The 17,905-nt window shown below is 34.7% G+C and overlaps 1 protein-coding gene across 1 annotated transcript in view; it reads left to right on the top strand.

Moving 5' to 3' along the window:
* The window catches only part of Dab (DAB adaptor protein), a 199,625-nt gene that overhangs the window by 160,280 nt on the left and 21,440 nt on the right, over positions 1 to 17,905 (top strand). Inside the window, exon 9 of the mRNA XM_090390499.1 lies at positions 10,616 to 12,466. Within this exon, the coding sequence (XP_090246625.1) occupies positions 10,616 to 12,466 (1,851 nt within the window). The remainder of the gene's footprint in view (positions 1 to 10,615; positions 12,467 to 17,905) is intronic.

The following is a 17,905-nucleotide window of genomic DNA, read 5'->3' as shown; positions in this document are numbered from 1 at the left end:
TCATCAGCTTCCACAAAAGAGAACCTTATATCCTGTGCAAAAAGAGCAGTTGATTGTGTGAGATACTGGAGGAACATCTGACCATATTGATTGTATATAAGTTATGTATAGTTTCCTTTTTTTTCATATTTAATTATTATTTCCCTGTATAATTCACCTACTAAATCTAAACTGATCTCATTGTAATGTATCCTAATTTGTTGTAAATCATGTTCTACCACTTACTTACTAATGTACCACTTGTGTTTGGATATGAAATTAAAAAAAAAAAACTATTTAGTCCTCTACACTGAATCAACTGCGCTGTCTCACAAAGCATGCTACACTACGATGTTATTTCCCCTATCTTCCTGCTCTTGCCCTTTGTTCCTACTACACATTTAGCATACTCTAAATATTTATTTAGAGTATGCTAAATGTGTAGTAGGAACTTATTGCCAGCTATATGATTGCAGTTTATTCAATTTCTGACACTCTTTGGTCTGACAAATTTATTTGATTTATGACATCCCCATTCAGACTGAATAATAGAGAGTGAGGAATCGAAAAATGGATTAAAGGCAGTATCTAGTCAAATTTCTCTTAACCATATAGTAGGTCATGGCAATATCTAATTAACACACAGGTTCGTAATTTTTTCAAGATAGTGCATTGGCAATGATCAGATCAGAATGTTGTTCAACAAAGCATTTATTCTAACTAGAACATTGTAATTACATACTAGACAAATAATGGAGAATAACTGTTTCTCCCAGCATAGCTAACTTCAGAAAAATACATTGCACAATAAAACATATACATTTCTGCCTGCATGCAACTCTAACACACTACTCAGTATTTTACAAAATTAGGAGAGACTCTCGACTGACAAATACATACAGTTATACATATTCACAATCCAAGAACATCGATATGATGTGGTTATTTACAGTTTTTTCTTTATAACCAGTCCTTTACCGTGAACAAATCACATAGCAATGGATACTTCTTTCTTTAACTTGAACGTTTCGCTACACTATATACTGTCGTGGTTGTCCTGGTCCAAGTAGCAAACGATTTCCTTCCTTCTTTTTTCTTTCTTCCTCTGTCGGCAGCTGCCTGTTGCTTACACTAGTAGATAACTGGGGAGGCTGTGATTTTGCCTTCGATGTTTATCCATTGGATCCCAGTCAGTTGTGCTTGAGATCGCAGGGAGCACAGCCTGCTATACTGCAGGGTACATCGGCGGACGTGCCTTCGGAACTTCAGGGAGAAGGACTTCGAAAATCTCCAACAATAAACCATGAGTGTACTCTCAGTGTCAAGAGATACAAGCTACAAAACTTCCAGCCAAGAACTCCTAATCCTCTCCGGTTTTTTTTTTTTTTTTTTTTTTTTTTTTTTCCCTCGTCACCCCTTAAAAGTCCTCCTCTTTCTTTGTTTTCTCTCCAAAGTGTCTGCAATCACCCTCCGGCATGATGATGTCACCTGTGTTCTCTTTGCCGAAAGTCTTTGTTTTAGGTGCGTAAATGTTCTCAAGTTGTTGCAAACCTTTCCTTTTTGATGTGGTTATCTTATTTCTTCTTTAATCTAGCCAGCTTAATATCGTTTTTTTTTTTTTTTTTCTGCTGACTGACTATACTAATAAGGCATTATCCCTTTCTTCTGTTTTTAAATACTACAGTTACACAGGTAATATCGAATACATTACACAAAGTAGTTAATTCATATCTTACAAAAAGAAAACAGTATTTCCTATAATATTTTGATTTGACACCCTTGTAAAACCGAGCTCAATAAGTTAACTAAATTAACTGATCGTGCGAGATTTTACAGTGTCCTTCCACCCTTTCTCTTCAACTCCTAAATGAATTCCAGGGAGAAATTTTCCCTTTGACATTCATTGTTTTCCTTTTAAATATTATATAAGGAGTCAACTTTCTTCCATCTGCAGTAATTGCAATTATGATTGTGTATTGTGTTTTTTCAGTTCCAGTTGTGTGCAATATCACACTTTTTTTTTACCATTTTCTGTTGTTTGTTGTGGCATGTTGAAACTGAGGTGTGTTTGATCGGCATTGGCTATTTGTAATAACATATAGTTATTGTTCTTCCTAAGTTGAATCACATAGCAATGAAAATCCATCACTCAAAAATGCTCGAAATCTTATGGCCAATGATTGTTAAGTTGAAATGCTGATTCTCTTCAACCGAATTCACTTTAAGAAACATTCACTGTTTCTTAAAGTTTTAACCTTTTTTTTTTTTTCTGTGCAAGGTATATACGAAACTTTTTAATTTATTTTTTCGTAAAGTAAAATCAGGGATGTGAGATATACATGAAGGCAAGTTATATTTGAGTAAATACGGTAAATGACCTGCTCTCACAGACTTCATGTCCTATCCATGGCTTTGTTCATGACAGTACACTCCATTCCTCCTTTTTCATTTGACAAACCTTGTAATGCTCAACTGTTAAAATCCTGAAGATCCACCATGACTAATATCCTGAACTACAAGATATCCTAGCTATATTTCAATGGGGCAAGGACAACCTTGTAGACTTCAATGCGACCAAAACTTAGTTCTGCATGATCACTCGCAAGAAAGAGCTCACATGCCTTCCACTAACTTTCAGTGATACCCAGATATATAAACACAATCAGATTTCCCTTCTTGGACCAATCTATACCTTCAACCTTTCCTGGCACAAACACATCTCAACCATATCTTCTGCAGCCACCAAAAACTTGGTGTTTTTTTTTTTTTCCATAAGACACTATTTAATACTCTCACAGCTGCTAATGCTATACAAATCCCAAATCCACCCAACCATAGAATATTGGTCACATATTTGGAGCAGTGTACCAAAAGCGTCTCTAAGTTTGCTCGTTTCTATCCTGAAGAGAGAGCAGTGTAGTCAATTAATGATCCCTCTCTCTCATAGACATTCAGTTTTTGCCTTATGCCTCTTCTACTGATACTTATCTGTAGAAGCGGCATGACAACGCATGGATGCAATCATATATCTAGCCCATTCCAAAAAAAAGAGAGTGAAATGGAAGTCTACCATCAAAGCACTGACCAATTACCATCACCACAATCCTCTTCAAAATAATGAAAGAAGTCATCAGTAGTTAATTTCTTCACTACTTTAGAGGCCCACTAAACTAATGACCATCAGCATGGATTCCACTATTCAAGGTCCATGGCTAGCCTCTTAGCCTGCATCTCCCACCACTGGACACGCATACCATGGAAAGATTTGAAGATACATACTGTCGATTTTGATAATCCCAGTGTTTTTGATTACGTCTGGCTTCTTGGCCTGCTAAACAAATTGCAATCCTTTGTTCTTCCTGCTACTCTCCATAATTGGGTAGCCAGCTTTCTCTCTGGGCATTCATTGTGTGTCGGGTGGATGGTTCCCTCTCTCTCTCTATCTCTGAGCTTTTTTACCATTGCAGTAGTGTCTCAGGGCTTTACTCTGTAACCTGTCCTCTTTCTCCTGTATAAAAATGATCTACTCAGAGAGTAGATTGAGAAAAGGCAAGAGTTCAGTTCAATCTTAATTCATAGCTTTGCTGATGATAGTGTATTCATTGTACTCATTTGACAAATCATGCATTACTCAGACATCCCAAGCTTCAAGCTCATCTCCATCCAGGTGCTCTAACATTGGTCTCCATACCATCCTTCAGCGGGCAAGGTTAATCTGTTCATCTTCAATACCACCAAACTGAAATCTTGCCTTTTCTTACAAAAGGATCTCAACTCACTTACCCTCAGTAATACTCAAATCACCATACAGGATTAGATTTCTCTGCTTGGTCTAACAATTACCTCCAGCCTCTCCTGACATAAACACGTGACATCAGTTGCTTCCTCAGCATCTAAAAAACTAGACATTCTCTTCCTCTTGAGATGCTGTTTTTCACTCACCCAGCTAGTCACTACACAAAATCCAGTCCACTTATTCATAGAATACTGCTGACATGTTTGAGGTGGTGCACCTAAAACCTTCAAAATTCTTGATGCTGTCTAGAGAAGAGCATTGGCCCATAGATGATCCCTTCCTTTCAGGCTCACTTCAACTTCTGTTTCTCATATGCAGTGTTTCAGCATTATGTGTTTTAAGGTATTTCCATGGTCACTATTCCATTGAAATGGCAATGAACATTCTCCCATTTTCTCTTGGGCCTGCTAAAACAAGAACAGCAGCAATTGCTTAAACATCCCTTTTCAGTCCAATTGCAAACACACCAAACTTGCTTCTCCTATTCCTCATGAAGTATTTCCAAACAACAGTAGTCTGCAACTCTTCAGAAGAAATGTCAGTAAACATCTTCATTCTCAGTTGTCACCTTCACCTTGCATTTGAATGTGCTGGATTTCAGTTCATGAAAAACTAGCCATGAATTCATTAATAATTATGTGACATGAACTGAAATCCAGTTCAAATTCACTTGGAAAAAAAACAACAAAAATTAAAAATAAGAAAAATCTCATTGATTGTATTATTGTTGATAAGCAATGGCCTGATGCTGGTTCATGATACAAAAGTATATTGCAAATTTGAAATAGAAAGTGATTACCATTTAATTTTCGGCAGGATAAAAATTATTATATCTAATTGAAAAATATGTAAGAAAGTTTTTAAAAGAATCATAACTTGGATGCTACCAAATAAAGATAAAGAAGTTGTTATCCCTCCTTATAAGACTAGAATTTGGCAACATCTTGACTACTATGCACAGATTTCATCACCTGAGTTTCTTAGGTATCTGGAGGTGATAGAAAAGATTCAGAGATGAGTGACTAAGCTGGTGACAGGTCTGTGGAATTCACCCTATGAGGATAGGTTGAAGGTTTGTAGGTTACAAAGTTTAGTTGATAGATAGAAAAGAGGGGACATGATAGAAACTTTTAAGATTAAAGGGGATTTATAAAATTGATGCAAAGGAAATTTTTCAGTATATGACAAATAGTTAAAGAACTAGGAGCCATCCATGGAAGTTGTGTAAGAGCATGGTTAGTGTAGACTAGATTGTTTGCATGGAGAGTGGTGAATAAGTGGAATAGATTACCAAAGTTAGTTGTGTGTTCCCTGGCAGTGAATGAGTTTTAGGAGAGGCATGATAGGTTTGGTGTGTATAATAGTTAGTTTGAATCTCCCATGATGAGTCTCTGGACTCCATGGTGATACCATATTATAATAATAATAATCTTTTGTGAGTACATATCAGAAATCTGATGATGATAATCTAGTAAATAGCGACAACCCTATCTTATACATAATTTAACTTGTATAGCCTTCACTTGTAACTGCTGATTTACAAATAATTTATGGTCTGTGTTGTTCCATATACAGTTTCACTTCATATTTCCATATAGATTTGGTGTTTTGAACAGTTTTTCACACAGGTACCTCATCATCAAATTCCTGATGTGTATCCTCAAGGGGTGTACAGAATGTTTTGATAGTACTACATGAAAAAGTTATATAACTACTAACTTCCTATTGGAAATTTTTCTCCAAATTAATCTGTTATCTGGCAAGACAGCAGATTAATTTGGAGGAAAATTATCTGTCTCGAGTACAGTGTTATCAGATGTTATTTTATTTAATTTAATTTTATTTTTTTGGAACTTTTCATTGCATCAATTCACCACCTATATCTTGGTCTTACTCTGGGTCTTTTTCTTGTCATCCTGTCACAGAACACTTGTTTTGCTAACATTTACTCTCTCATTCTGTTAAAGTGCCCATACCACCTAAGATTAGTTCTTGCTAACAATGGCAAGGTTCTTTCCTCGTATCCTCATTCTTAATATGATACTGCCATTGATGTCATCTGTTCACCCCTGTCTTTGTCAAAACTCTCATATCTGTGGTCTCCAGTCTTTGATCAAGTGTTTTATTACTAACCCAGCTCTCAGATGCATAAATTAAACCTTGTTTGAATAACACTGTCTTATATAGTGTTTAGTGTTTGGCCTAATTTCTTTCTTATTCCATATAAATTTATTCATTTAACTTACTCCCATACCAGCTTGGCTACTCCTGCTGTCTGTTTCATATTTAATTTGCCATCTTCACTAAAACTTGTGCCTAAATAGCTGAAATGGTTTAGTTCTATAGGTTCACTATTCAGGGTGCATTTGATATTTTCAATGTTTCTACCTATTTTCATTGTCTTTGTCTTTTTATTGCTTATTTTCAGACCAGATTTATTATAACAGCTATTCAATTTAGTCAGGGAATCTTGCAGACTTGTACTGGATTTATTTTGAAATATCTTTATAAAGTAAAGAGCTGAGATTAACATCCAATTTTAATATCAGTTTAAATTGCTTTCCTTTGTTATCTGATCTATATAAATGATGAATGACAGTGGCGATGATGCACACTCTTGTTTCATTGTTTTGAATGACTTCTCTCTTATCACATTCTCATATGCCTTTTCCAGATCTACAAAAGATAGATAGTTGAGAAATCATGGAAATATAACAAGAATCTGTATTTAAGTAAACATTTGATCCTGGCAATCTTTGTTTACCCCAAATCCAGCCTGTTCTTCTCCAGGCTTCCCTTCAACAATTTGTCTTAGCTGTTTCTCAAGTATACTTGCATAATTCTTACCAGGAACACTCAATAGGGAAATTCCTTTGTAATTCTCACATTCAATTTTATTTCCCTTTTTATAGATGGGTACTAAGAACTCTACTCCAAACATCTGGAATTCAATTTTCTGAATAACTTCTGAATTATTATTTATTTTATTATTATTACGGGTATCTCCATGGAGTCAGTAGACTCATCGCGGGAGACCCAAACTAGTAAAACAATATCTTTATTATGCAGTGCAAAACTTTTGTACTTACATATTTGAGCATTTCTGGTGAAATATCATCTATCCCAGCCCTTTCCACATTTCAGGTGTTTTTTCTATTTCAAGTATTAATCTGTATTCCTGATTTTATTCTTGTTGAGTGTTTTCTACCACTAGGTTTTTTTGTTCCTGCTTGTTACATTTAGCAATCTTTTGAAGTTATCACTCCAGGCATCTAGAATATCTTTATTTTCAGTTTTCATGGTACGTCTGTTATCTTTCTTTCATTTTAAAGCATTCTTTTCTTCATTTTTGAGAGTTTCAATAGCCTCAAGAATATTTTACCACCATCCTGATATTTATTTTCTGTTCTTACCAAAGCCTTCCCATGACTTTTATTTAGCTTGTTTGACACATTGCTTTGCTCTCTTACAATTTTATCTCTCAGAGGACAGCTACTTACCTGCCAGGAACATTTGATAACCTTGATTCGTTTTAAAACTTTCTTACATATTCTTTTCAATGTGATGTTAAATTTTATCCTGTTCAAGACAATATGGTGATCACTTCCAATTTTAAATCCTCCCTCTACTGGTGTCCAGCATGTGAAGGTATTGCTATCAACAACAACAATAACATGGTCAATGAGATTTCTTATTTCTGATCCTTTTTTTTTTTTTTTTTCCATGTGAATTTGTGACAGGGGGTGCAGAGTCCCCCTAGTGTGTGTGTGTGTGTGTGTGTGTGTGTGTGTGTGTGTGTGTGTGTGTGTGTGTGTGTGTGTGTGTGTGTGTGTGTGTGTATAAAAGATGATGTACACAATGAACCTGTCCATGGTTTGGGTGTAACATGACAGTAACATGCAATGCATAGTCTGAATAACTGGTAAGTAGGTATTGTAATTATATAGCAATTGTAAGTTATTTGGTAATCTAGTAGTGTTCTTTAGAACACTACTAGATTACCAAAATAATTGAAGCACTTTTGAAGCAGACTTTTAGGGTAACAGTTTTTCTTGTTATTGTTATATGTTACTGCTAGATTTTGCATAGTCATTTGTCAGGATACTACATGGAATTCTGGTATGCAAATTAGAACAAATGGGGATGGTTATGAAGCTGATAATATGGATACGAGAGTAGTAGCTGATGGTTGGATACCAAAGAGTATATGGATGAGAATTAAGCAGGTGACTAACATTGTGCCACAAGGTGTACTGTTAGTCTTCTAGGCTTGGACTACTACTTTAAAATTTTTATGTAAATGATATATGACTCATGTTGTGCAGTGGAAGCTTAAATCTAATAATTAATTAACTGAATTTGCTTAGCTAATTAGATTAATAAGCCAATATTTTGCCTTTTCACCAAGGCATCTTCATTGGCATAAAGAAATATATTGAGCGTGTACATGTCCTATATATTGAGCATGTACATATCATGCTCAATATACCATGTTTTTCTGTGTATAAGACAATCCTTTTTTTTCTAAAATTTTTAGACCAAAAATTGGGGGTTGTCTTATATACGGGGGGGGGGGGGGTAACCGGTTGAGGGACCCATGGTTGCCATGGCGAAACTGCCGGTACCTTGTCTCCGCTGACAGGCTTCTGCCAATCACTAGTCTTTGTTAACTCTGTCGATTGATGTCATTAGCAGCTAATTCTGAATAAACCAATCAGAACTCTGAAAAGCATTCATACATCTGCAACTTATTGGCAAGGTAAGTTAATGCATTAACAATATTTTGACCACTACCCCATAAAAATGTCCAAAAATAAAAACGATGAATAAAATGATATGCCCAGAACTTAGAATGATTCATAATTTCTTAGTATGCATCTTAAAAATATTAGCTATTTACTAAATATACTTTTAATATTTAAAAAAATATCAAATGTGTTCTGTTTTATGTTTAAAATATTGATTTTTTAATTTTGCGTTCAAAAACGTAGGGTTCATCTTATACACGAAAAATACAGTATATTTCTTTATGCCACTGAAGATGCCTTGGTGACCAAGGCAAAATATTGGCTTATTAATCTAATTAAATAAATTTAGTTAACTATTAACTTCAGGTGTCTGATATTCCACTAAACAATGAGTAATAATAATCAACATCCAAGCATCCATACCAAAACATAAATAATATAGGAAATATTTGTTTGTCTGATGTTACAAAATTGGATAGTTTAATGGTTAATCAAAGTGATGTAGAGAGCTTGCAGGATGATTTAAATAGGCTAGCTAGCAATATGGAAGAAAGATAATGGTGCCAGCTTAATATGGAAATGTGCAAAGTTATGCATTATGGGATGAAGAGATTACAATCTGTATACCAAGTTGATGGAAACTATACTCCAGGAAATTTATGAAGCTAGGGATTTTAGGGTTGGTAGAGAGTTGAAGTTCAGAGAGCATGTTGCTGAGGTTGTGGAAGTAACTTATAGGCAGGGACAAATTCTCCATGCTTGCTGTGCAAACTCATTACTTGAGAAAGAAGTAATATTTCTTTCTGCAGCACTGTGATTTCATACTTGCACATAGCCATTTCCACTCCATTCACATCATCTTACTCTGTTGCTTAAACACAGGCCATATGCAGTCAAAGTAGCTCTAGATAGTGAGCTTCAGCACCAGCCTTTACAAGTGTGTGTGTGTTGCTTGGGAAAATTAAGTTACAACCAACTTTTTATGATGATGTTATTGACCAGTTCATAAAGAAGAACCGTAGGGTAGAATTTGTATTCAAGTATTTGTATGATTAAATGTACATACATTTCTAAATATATAGTTTAAAATGGTCGGTAATTCATTATTCTACTAATCAGACTTCAATCACACCTCTCCCTCCCTCCCTGAATGATACAAGAGCTTGAATTTCAAGACCAGCATTTGTCCCTGCTTATAGGATTACTTGTTTATTGAAGAGTACACTAACAAGCAGAGATAAGTGACTTATCATTCTTATTTATAATGCCTTGATATGTCCAAATCTGGACTACTGTGCTTAGGTCTGGTCACTTGTGTTTCTTTGGGATGAGAAACTGGTGAAGAGAATCCAGACACAAGTTCCCAAGATGAGTGGTCTATGAAATTCTCTCTTAATTGAGGGTTTGTGGGATAAAAAAAAAAAGTTGGTTGATAGGTGGGAAAAAGGAAATAAGATAGAAACATTTAATTTATTAAAAAGATTTTATAGGGTTGAAGCAGAAGAGATACTTCTTGTCTAGTGGGACAGATAGGAGACAACCCTGGAAATTGGATTACAGTATGGTTAGTAAGGTTGATTTTTTTTTCTTGGAGAGTGGTTAATGATTGAAATTGGCTGATCAGAGTCTGTCTTGAGTACTTTGTTTGTCAATGGAGATCTCTGCAATAATAATAAAAAGCATATGGTCTGCCAGTCTACTTTTTCCATATGAGTTCACAATTATATGAGGATGACAGGGAGACTATCAACCATTTACATCTACAGAAGTACCAGCTGCCTTTGATTGCACTCAGAAAGTGCATTTAAAATATTTGAGCACTTTCTTTGATTTTTTCAAAAATCAAAAACTATTTCTTTCTTCATTGATAATATCAATCTATCTCTTGTTTGATATTTCTCATATTTTTTATCTGGTTAATGAAAGAAAAGAAATCAGAACAAAGGTAGTTAGAAATCTTAAATTTTAATTTTGATATCATTATACTAACAGAAATACATATAGCAAGTTTCTCCTTCTTAATAATTTTCAGAATTATTATTTTACCATTATATTAATTCTTATAAGTGATTAATTTATTTTTCCTTTATAGATGGAATCTGTATCATCATCCTTACAAGAGGCTGTATTATCATCACCATCACAAAAATCTTCAGTTTCAGAGCACTATACAACTTCAGAATCCAAACAAGACTTAGATAGTTTACAGTCATCCTCTGTAACAGAAGCAGTGTCACCACCACCGACTTCTTTGAGCAGTTCTGTGCAAGACAAATATGCAGTTTTTGCTGATGTTAATTCCCTATCCAGTGTGTTTGAAAATCCACTGGTGGTAGATTTTAAATTGCCAAGTTTTTCTGATGAACATTCTCCTGAAAATTCAGTGTGTCCAGAAGACAATATGTTATTAAATATAACATATATCAGTATGAATGATAAATCAGTTGATTTATCAGTATTTGCTGAACTGGATCCACTTGGGAAGGATCATCCATATGTTGATAAAAAGGACTTCTTCCATGAAATCAAAAATCCTCCAAAAAAAGTTCTAAAAGATTTAATTGATAATAATATAGGAAAGCAAGAGAGTTGTTCAGGTACAGATGTGTTTAACTTATCAAGTAATGATGAAAAGAAATTCACAGAAGTATCAGGAAGTTTTCCTCCTATATCTTTCCCTCCTCAGCTTCCTCCTAAACAATGCACAAATCTGTCCTCACAGCCTGCCTCACCTGATCTAAACGAAGCATCTGAAAGAAGTACTTTTAGCAATGATAAATATTCAGCAGACACGCTTGTGACACAAAATCCATTCAATCCATTTAATTCTAATATAAATGATTTAGAATCTCTTAATTCTCCTCCTCCAACACCTCCTAGACTACCAGTGAGAGGGACAGAAATAATGTTTAATCAGCCTCCATCTCCTCCACCCAGACCTCCTAGCAGAACTTGTGCAACACCAACTCCTCCTTTGCCTAGAAGAAAACCTCCATTAGTAACAACTGGAAAAGCGTGGTTCTCATTTGATCAAGATGCTTCTAATCATTGGCATACTGTCTCCATTCATAATGAAATTAAATCTCGGAACTCCAGTCCTCCGCTTCCAGCACCTGCAAGGAGACCACCTTTTCCTAATAGGTGTGAATCGCCATCCTGTATTAGTATCAGTGCCAATAGTAGCCCATTTGTTATCCGACGCCACCTGGAAAAACATCTTTTGAATCCTTCTGAATCAAATCATCATGAGCTTTTTCCACAGTCATTTAAGTCAGAAGATCCAAACAAAATAGCTGTTCCTGTTCTTAATGAAAAGACAAATCCATGGAATGATAATTCATTTAACTTAGATTCTGATGCAAATCATGAAATTACTGCACATAGGAGTAATATACCTCCTAATTTATCATCCTCATTAAATTCATTTGCATGTTTTCCTTCTCCGCCACTTCCGCCAAAATCTAATTTCACTCTTCGATCCAGAGCCACTAATAAACCAGTTTCTGCATCTTGTGATGTTTTTTCTTCAGAACCAACTGTTCAAAATTCAATTGCAGTGATTAGTTCAGAATTTCATACATCTGAGGTATTTATTGAAGGAAACGCCCACACAGAAACTAGATTACCAGTAACAAGTAATGGAAATAGTGATATGAATCTGTTTCCCACTGGTGATGGTCAGGAACACTTATCTCCATGTGAACAAAAAAAGGATATTGGCACAGAATCTGTAAAAGTTGAAAAATCAACAGTGATTAGCCCAACTAGTCCAAACACCATATTTCGGCGCAAGAGTGATCCTTTTGCTGATGATTTTTTCATTTCACTGCCAAAGAAATCTTTGGATTCCAATAATTCTTCATTTGTAGAAAAAACAAACTATTCGGATATTCATCAAAATGGCTTCTTAAATGGGTTTGAAGTAAACTGGCCAAAGTCAAAGGTCTGTATTGTCCCTTCCCCTCCCCCCCTCACCACTTTCCCTAAACTGTAAAGCCTGTTTAAAAATAGATTGAAGCTTTTTAAAATAAGCAGTTTCTATTGAAAGTCTCAATCTCATACCTTCTAACCTCTCCTGTCATCTTTATTTTAAAACAGTTTCGTGTTTCATATGAACTATTTAATTATCATAAGCACAAATTCATGAAATGTACCTTCAAGAAGTATATTTAGATTAATGAGATGTTTTAAAAGTAAGTGTATGTATCAGTGGCATCACATGCCCATTTTGGTTGGGTGTGCTGTCGTGGCTTATGCAATCCACATCAGTTTGACAGTATGATTGCATTTTATTAATGTATGAAAGTTTTAAGAGTGTATAGGCATCAATGCTCATCTTAATTGGCCTAATGCAATTAATTGTAGGATAACTTTGAATAAATACTTTAATTTGCCAATTAATTGTAATCAAATCTGCACAGGGTGGAGGGACAGTGTGTTTTAAGATAAGAGATTTTAAGATAAAAGAGATTTTTTTAAGATAAGAAATGTTTTAAGATCGTATAGTAGAAAACAGTAATGAAGAAGAATGCTATATTTGGTTGGTATATTTGAATTACTGAAAGGTGTAAAATTTGGAAAAGGAGGACGAGACTTACCTCCTTCAACTGCAATACTGCTTCCCATTGTAAATATGGGCAAAAAAGTTATAAATTTATCAAAAATTATATATTATAAACTTGTCTATATTATATATAAAAACTTGTCTACCATGTCAGTTCACACTTCATGCATACAAAACTCAGAAAACAAAAAACAGCAACTCGTGACAATATTCATTTGGATTAATTGACATAATAACCAATCTCAGCTGCTAGGTGCTATTATTTCAGGGCTCACCTTCTGAGTGGTTTTAAAACTACTAGAATGCTAAGAATTTGAGCAGTTGCGCTATCTATACACATCTTTTCAAAGGGTTCAAAGGTGTATGTATCTTGAATGCACACCCAAGCTATTAACGTGAATGTGATGCAATGTTTACCTGTCAAAAAGTGTCCTCTTCATGAAGCATTAGTATATTGTGTCTACTTTTAGGAATCAAGCAAAGTCTGGAAACAATTAGGGAGTCTTTAACAGGAATAAATGCAAACATATATATCAGTGATATTGCTATTCTGTGTAAAATGGCTTTGTTTACTATTGTCAGATCAATGAAGCTGCTTCCTCTGGTATTTTCAAATTATGGGGTATTACTATTGTCAGTTAGTATGTGTAGGGAATTTGATGCTAAAAACCTCTAAATTTATACCTCTTTTTTTGTGTGCTCTCGTTAAACCGTAAAACAAAATGGGCATTGTGAGATTATGAGAGTTATTATTCTCATAATAATTACTATTGTGAGAATTAGACTGATTGATGGTAAAATCCATGATGTTTCCCATTTTTTCTTTGTCTAGATCAGTGGTCGCCAAAGTGGTCGATATCGACCCCCAGGTGTCGATATAACATTATTAGGGGTCAATTGAAAAATATAAAACATCATTGTACGGGTAATGTTTAATTCAGTTAACTTGGATTACCTCCATCCTGAATGACAACACAATTAAGAGTGAATCGTGGGAACAGTGACATTAAATAGGACCTGTAAGATGGAGCAAGGTCATGAAAATAGTTATGGAGGCCAATCAAGTAGGCCAAAATGATGTATTTACCAATAAATGGATTTGAGTGGTTCCCGCGCGGCGGGAGCGAGATTGAATACGTGTAAGTATAAGTAAATAAGAACCGCACACGTGTTGATCCCAGTCTCATTTTTGCGCATCGACATACAAGTGAGTGTTAATGTTCTAAAATTCATCAACATACATATTATAATTCAATTGTTATCCATTAACGAGCTAAACTTCTCTATGTTGAAGAGTTCAGCAGGGCTGATAGTAATAGTAGTAGTAAAAGTAATATAATAATACATACTATATTATACATACAATAAACACTGTAACTATAAAATAAACAATCTAAAAACTCACATAAGCATCTTCTTTGCTTGTCCTATTATAATTACGTAATAGTAAAATAGAGGGGGGTCGATAAAAAGTCAAGGAACTCTTGAAGGGGTCGATGGTCAAAGAAGTTTCGCGACCCTTGGTCTAGATGCATGTTCATTGCAAAAGTTTTGATTCCATAGTACATAAATTCAATATGCACCTAGTCCTTGTTGCTGTGCTGAGAAATTAATATTATCTTGATTTCCACTTATTTGAACTTCAGACCACAAGTACTGTAGCTAAAGATTTTCTTAAGAAAATATTTTATAATTAGTTGGAAAGCGACTTTTTGTTGTTGATGTTGTAAGGTTTTCTTGTATTAATGCTAATCCTCTGTTTCTTCTGTTTATGAATTATGTTATTTACAACCTTGATAGAGTGTTGAAGATTTATTTAAAAGCATGCGAAAGAAGTGCTGTTTCTGCCAACTTTATTATTGCTTTCCATAATCGATGTTTTGAATTTTGAGCTGTCTATAGTAGAAGAATGTCGAGCAGTCTTTGCTTAGTGCCATGTGTTTGCAGTCACTTTTGGTTTTGCCATACTTATGATTTTGGCAGTTTACACATTTCGTTTCAGACTCATTTTGTGGGTGCGTGCTGAGCTTGTGTTCCTTAGAGCAGAACAACAAATGTTTTTTTTTTGTTTGTTTGTTTTGTTTTTTTTTCCCTCTACAGCCTCGTGTTTGATGGTGAAACTTATTGCAGTTCGAGCACCTCAAAATGCTTATATAGTCTATGCAATGTCAAATTCTCCACAACATTTTAACACCGGTTTTCAGAAATTTTATCCTCACCATTGGATTGATTTCAATAATTAAGTTTCTCTTATTCGTTTTTTTATTTGTCATGATGAATTTTTGTGTAATCTTAGTGCCCTCCCCCACTGAAGAGTGCTTTGTTCTACAAGTGTATCGAGTCAATTGCATTGTTTGTATCGATTTCACTGAGAATATCATATATAATTAGCCTTGGAAGATATTTCTTTCTGGGATTTGCTACTAACATGTCCTTTCATTCCTTAGAAATTTCGTCATGTAGAAAGTCAATGTCAGTATTTTCTTTGGATTCGATTAAGACCCCTCCATTATTAATGCCTTTCATTTTTTGATTCTGATTTTGATTTTTCTTGGGTCTATTTTTTCTTTTTTGATATTTTTGGTTTCTTTGCTGTTTAGTTGAGTTATTGGTTTCACTATTAATTTAAAGCCAGGATTATTTTCAGATTCCTCTTTGTTTTTAGCATTGTTTTTAATGTCTTGTGAGTATAACTGAGTAGGCTGATCTAAATTAGCCTGCACCTTCTTGGTTGTAGTGGGCTGTAACTTTTTTGATACTTATGTATCATTTTTCATTTTATTGAATACCTTTTGTTAGTTTGTTCACTGCAGTTAGTGTCCTTTTTTAAATAATTTCTTAAATTACCGCTCACTTTGGCAATATTATGCAGCAAATCGTGGGCTTTTTCGAACTTGATTTTGTCCCATGCTGCCATCTTGGTGTTAATCAAAGTTGTAATACTATAATTTTCCACTTGAGCTGCTAAGTTTCTGTAAGGTACACTTAAAAGTGACACTTCCATTGACTTGAACTTCAGAGGACTGTTGCTTATGACCTTTGTCCCTCCCAGAGGTAACAGTGGGGGAGGGGCTTCTGGCCGTGTCTATAGCAGCTAATCCTATGGTGAGAGGGCTGTCATCATTGAACAATAGATACAGGTTCACTGGTTGTATTCAAGCCAAAAGGGCAGAATAAGAAATCAGTCATATGCTCTTAGAATTATGATAATGGAGAGTAAATTACTCACTGTTAGAAAAGACACTGTACAAGCTGTTAGTTGGTACTAGATTCATCCAGTTTCCCTGTTCATACTGCACAAAATCAGGCTGAAAAGGAGTGATCACAGGCTCGTCTGAGCACTTGAGCTGTTGTGCGTGTGTGTGCGACATTCAGAAGAATTCATCCAATATATCTCCTCTTCCCTTTTTTTTTAATGCTTCATCTTGAAACTCATAACTGAAATTCGATATTTTTTATATATATAGCATTAATACCATGTGTTATAAGTTATTCAGGTAGGGCTTAAGGATAGAGAAAAAATATCCTGACCCAGAAATGATGAGCTAATACCTTTTTTAAAAAAATGAAATTCTCTAAAACAGATTCATTTGGTTTCTTTTTTGTATTTGAAAACTTTTTATTAGGCATTTCAACTTGTGAATTGTCTTCATCATTATTTCCTACTGTGTCTGTGTATCCTTAATGATTATATAGAACATATGATAGGCCAATGTAATTAATTTTGATGTTCATATACTTCATTCAACTCTTACTTTCTCTTGTCTTCTCAGATGTCATCTTTCTCCAGAGGTCAACTATCATTAGCTTCCACCATGTACAGTTTTGTGCTTCTCTTTTACATTCTTCATAAGACAGAAAAAGTCCAGTCCTTAATATTTCCAATCCAATCTGTTCTTTGTTTCCTGTTGTTCTTTTTCCTTGTATCATTCCTTCTAGAAATATTTTTTGTAGAGATTCATTCCTTAATATGTGTGACCAAGGTGGGTGGTTTTCCTTTTCTTAATGGTTCTCAACAGAGTCCTATCTTCTCCAATCATCTCTAAATTAGTTTTTTTGGCAGTCCATGAGACTAAGGATTCTTCTGAGGATTCACATTTCAAATGCTTTTAGTATATTTTTACAATATTTTGATATTGTCCAGGTTTCTGCTTCATATAGCAGTGTTGACCATACATAACATTTGGACAGCCTAATTCTTGTATTTGTGTAAATTTCCCTTGAGGTCAGAATGTTTTTTGTGCTAATGAAGCACAAAAAGCAATTTCTATCCTTCTTAATATTTCCTTATCACACTTTCCATAAGTACCAGATCGACATAATAGGGGTGACTGAAACAAAAAAGATCAAAACTGGTGAGATCTTTCTGAGCAATAAATACAAAATGTTATATTCAGGCAATGACAATCAAGGAAAAGAAGGAGTAGCCATAGTATTCAACACAAAATACGAGGCTAATCTTCTTGAATGGCAGTCAGTCTCAAGTAGAGTAATGTGGGCAAATATGAGAATGGGGAACTGGACAATGAGACTTATTTGTGCCTATGGTCCCACAGAAGGTTCTACTAAGGTAGAAGTGGAGGAATTTTTTGAGGCTTTAGAAAAAGCAACTGACACAATGAAAAAGGAAAAGTTGGTCCTTGTTGGGGATCTAAATAGTAGAGTAGGAAATGATTGTGAGACATACAAAAATATTTTGGGAAAATTTGGAGAAAAGAGCAAAGCTAATAATAATGGCAAATATCTGTTGGATTTCTGCTCAGGACATGGACTGGTTATTACTAACACCATGTTCCAACATAAAAATGTGCACAAATT

Source organism: Typopeltis vanoorti, chromosome 3, assembly GCF_054136105.1.
Source record: "Typopeltis vanoorti isolate ZY-2024b chromosome 3, IOZ_Tvanoo_1.0, whole genome shotgun sequence".
Taxonomy (NCBI): Eukaryota; Metazoa; Arthropoda; class Arachnida; order Uropygi; family Thelyphonidae; genus Typopeltis; species Typopeltis vanoorti.
This window is presented reverse-complemented; position numbering and strand designations above follow the sequence as displayed.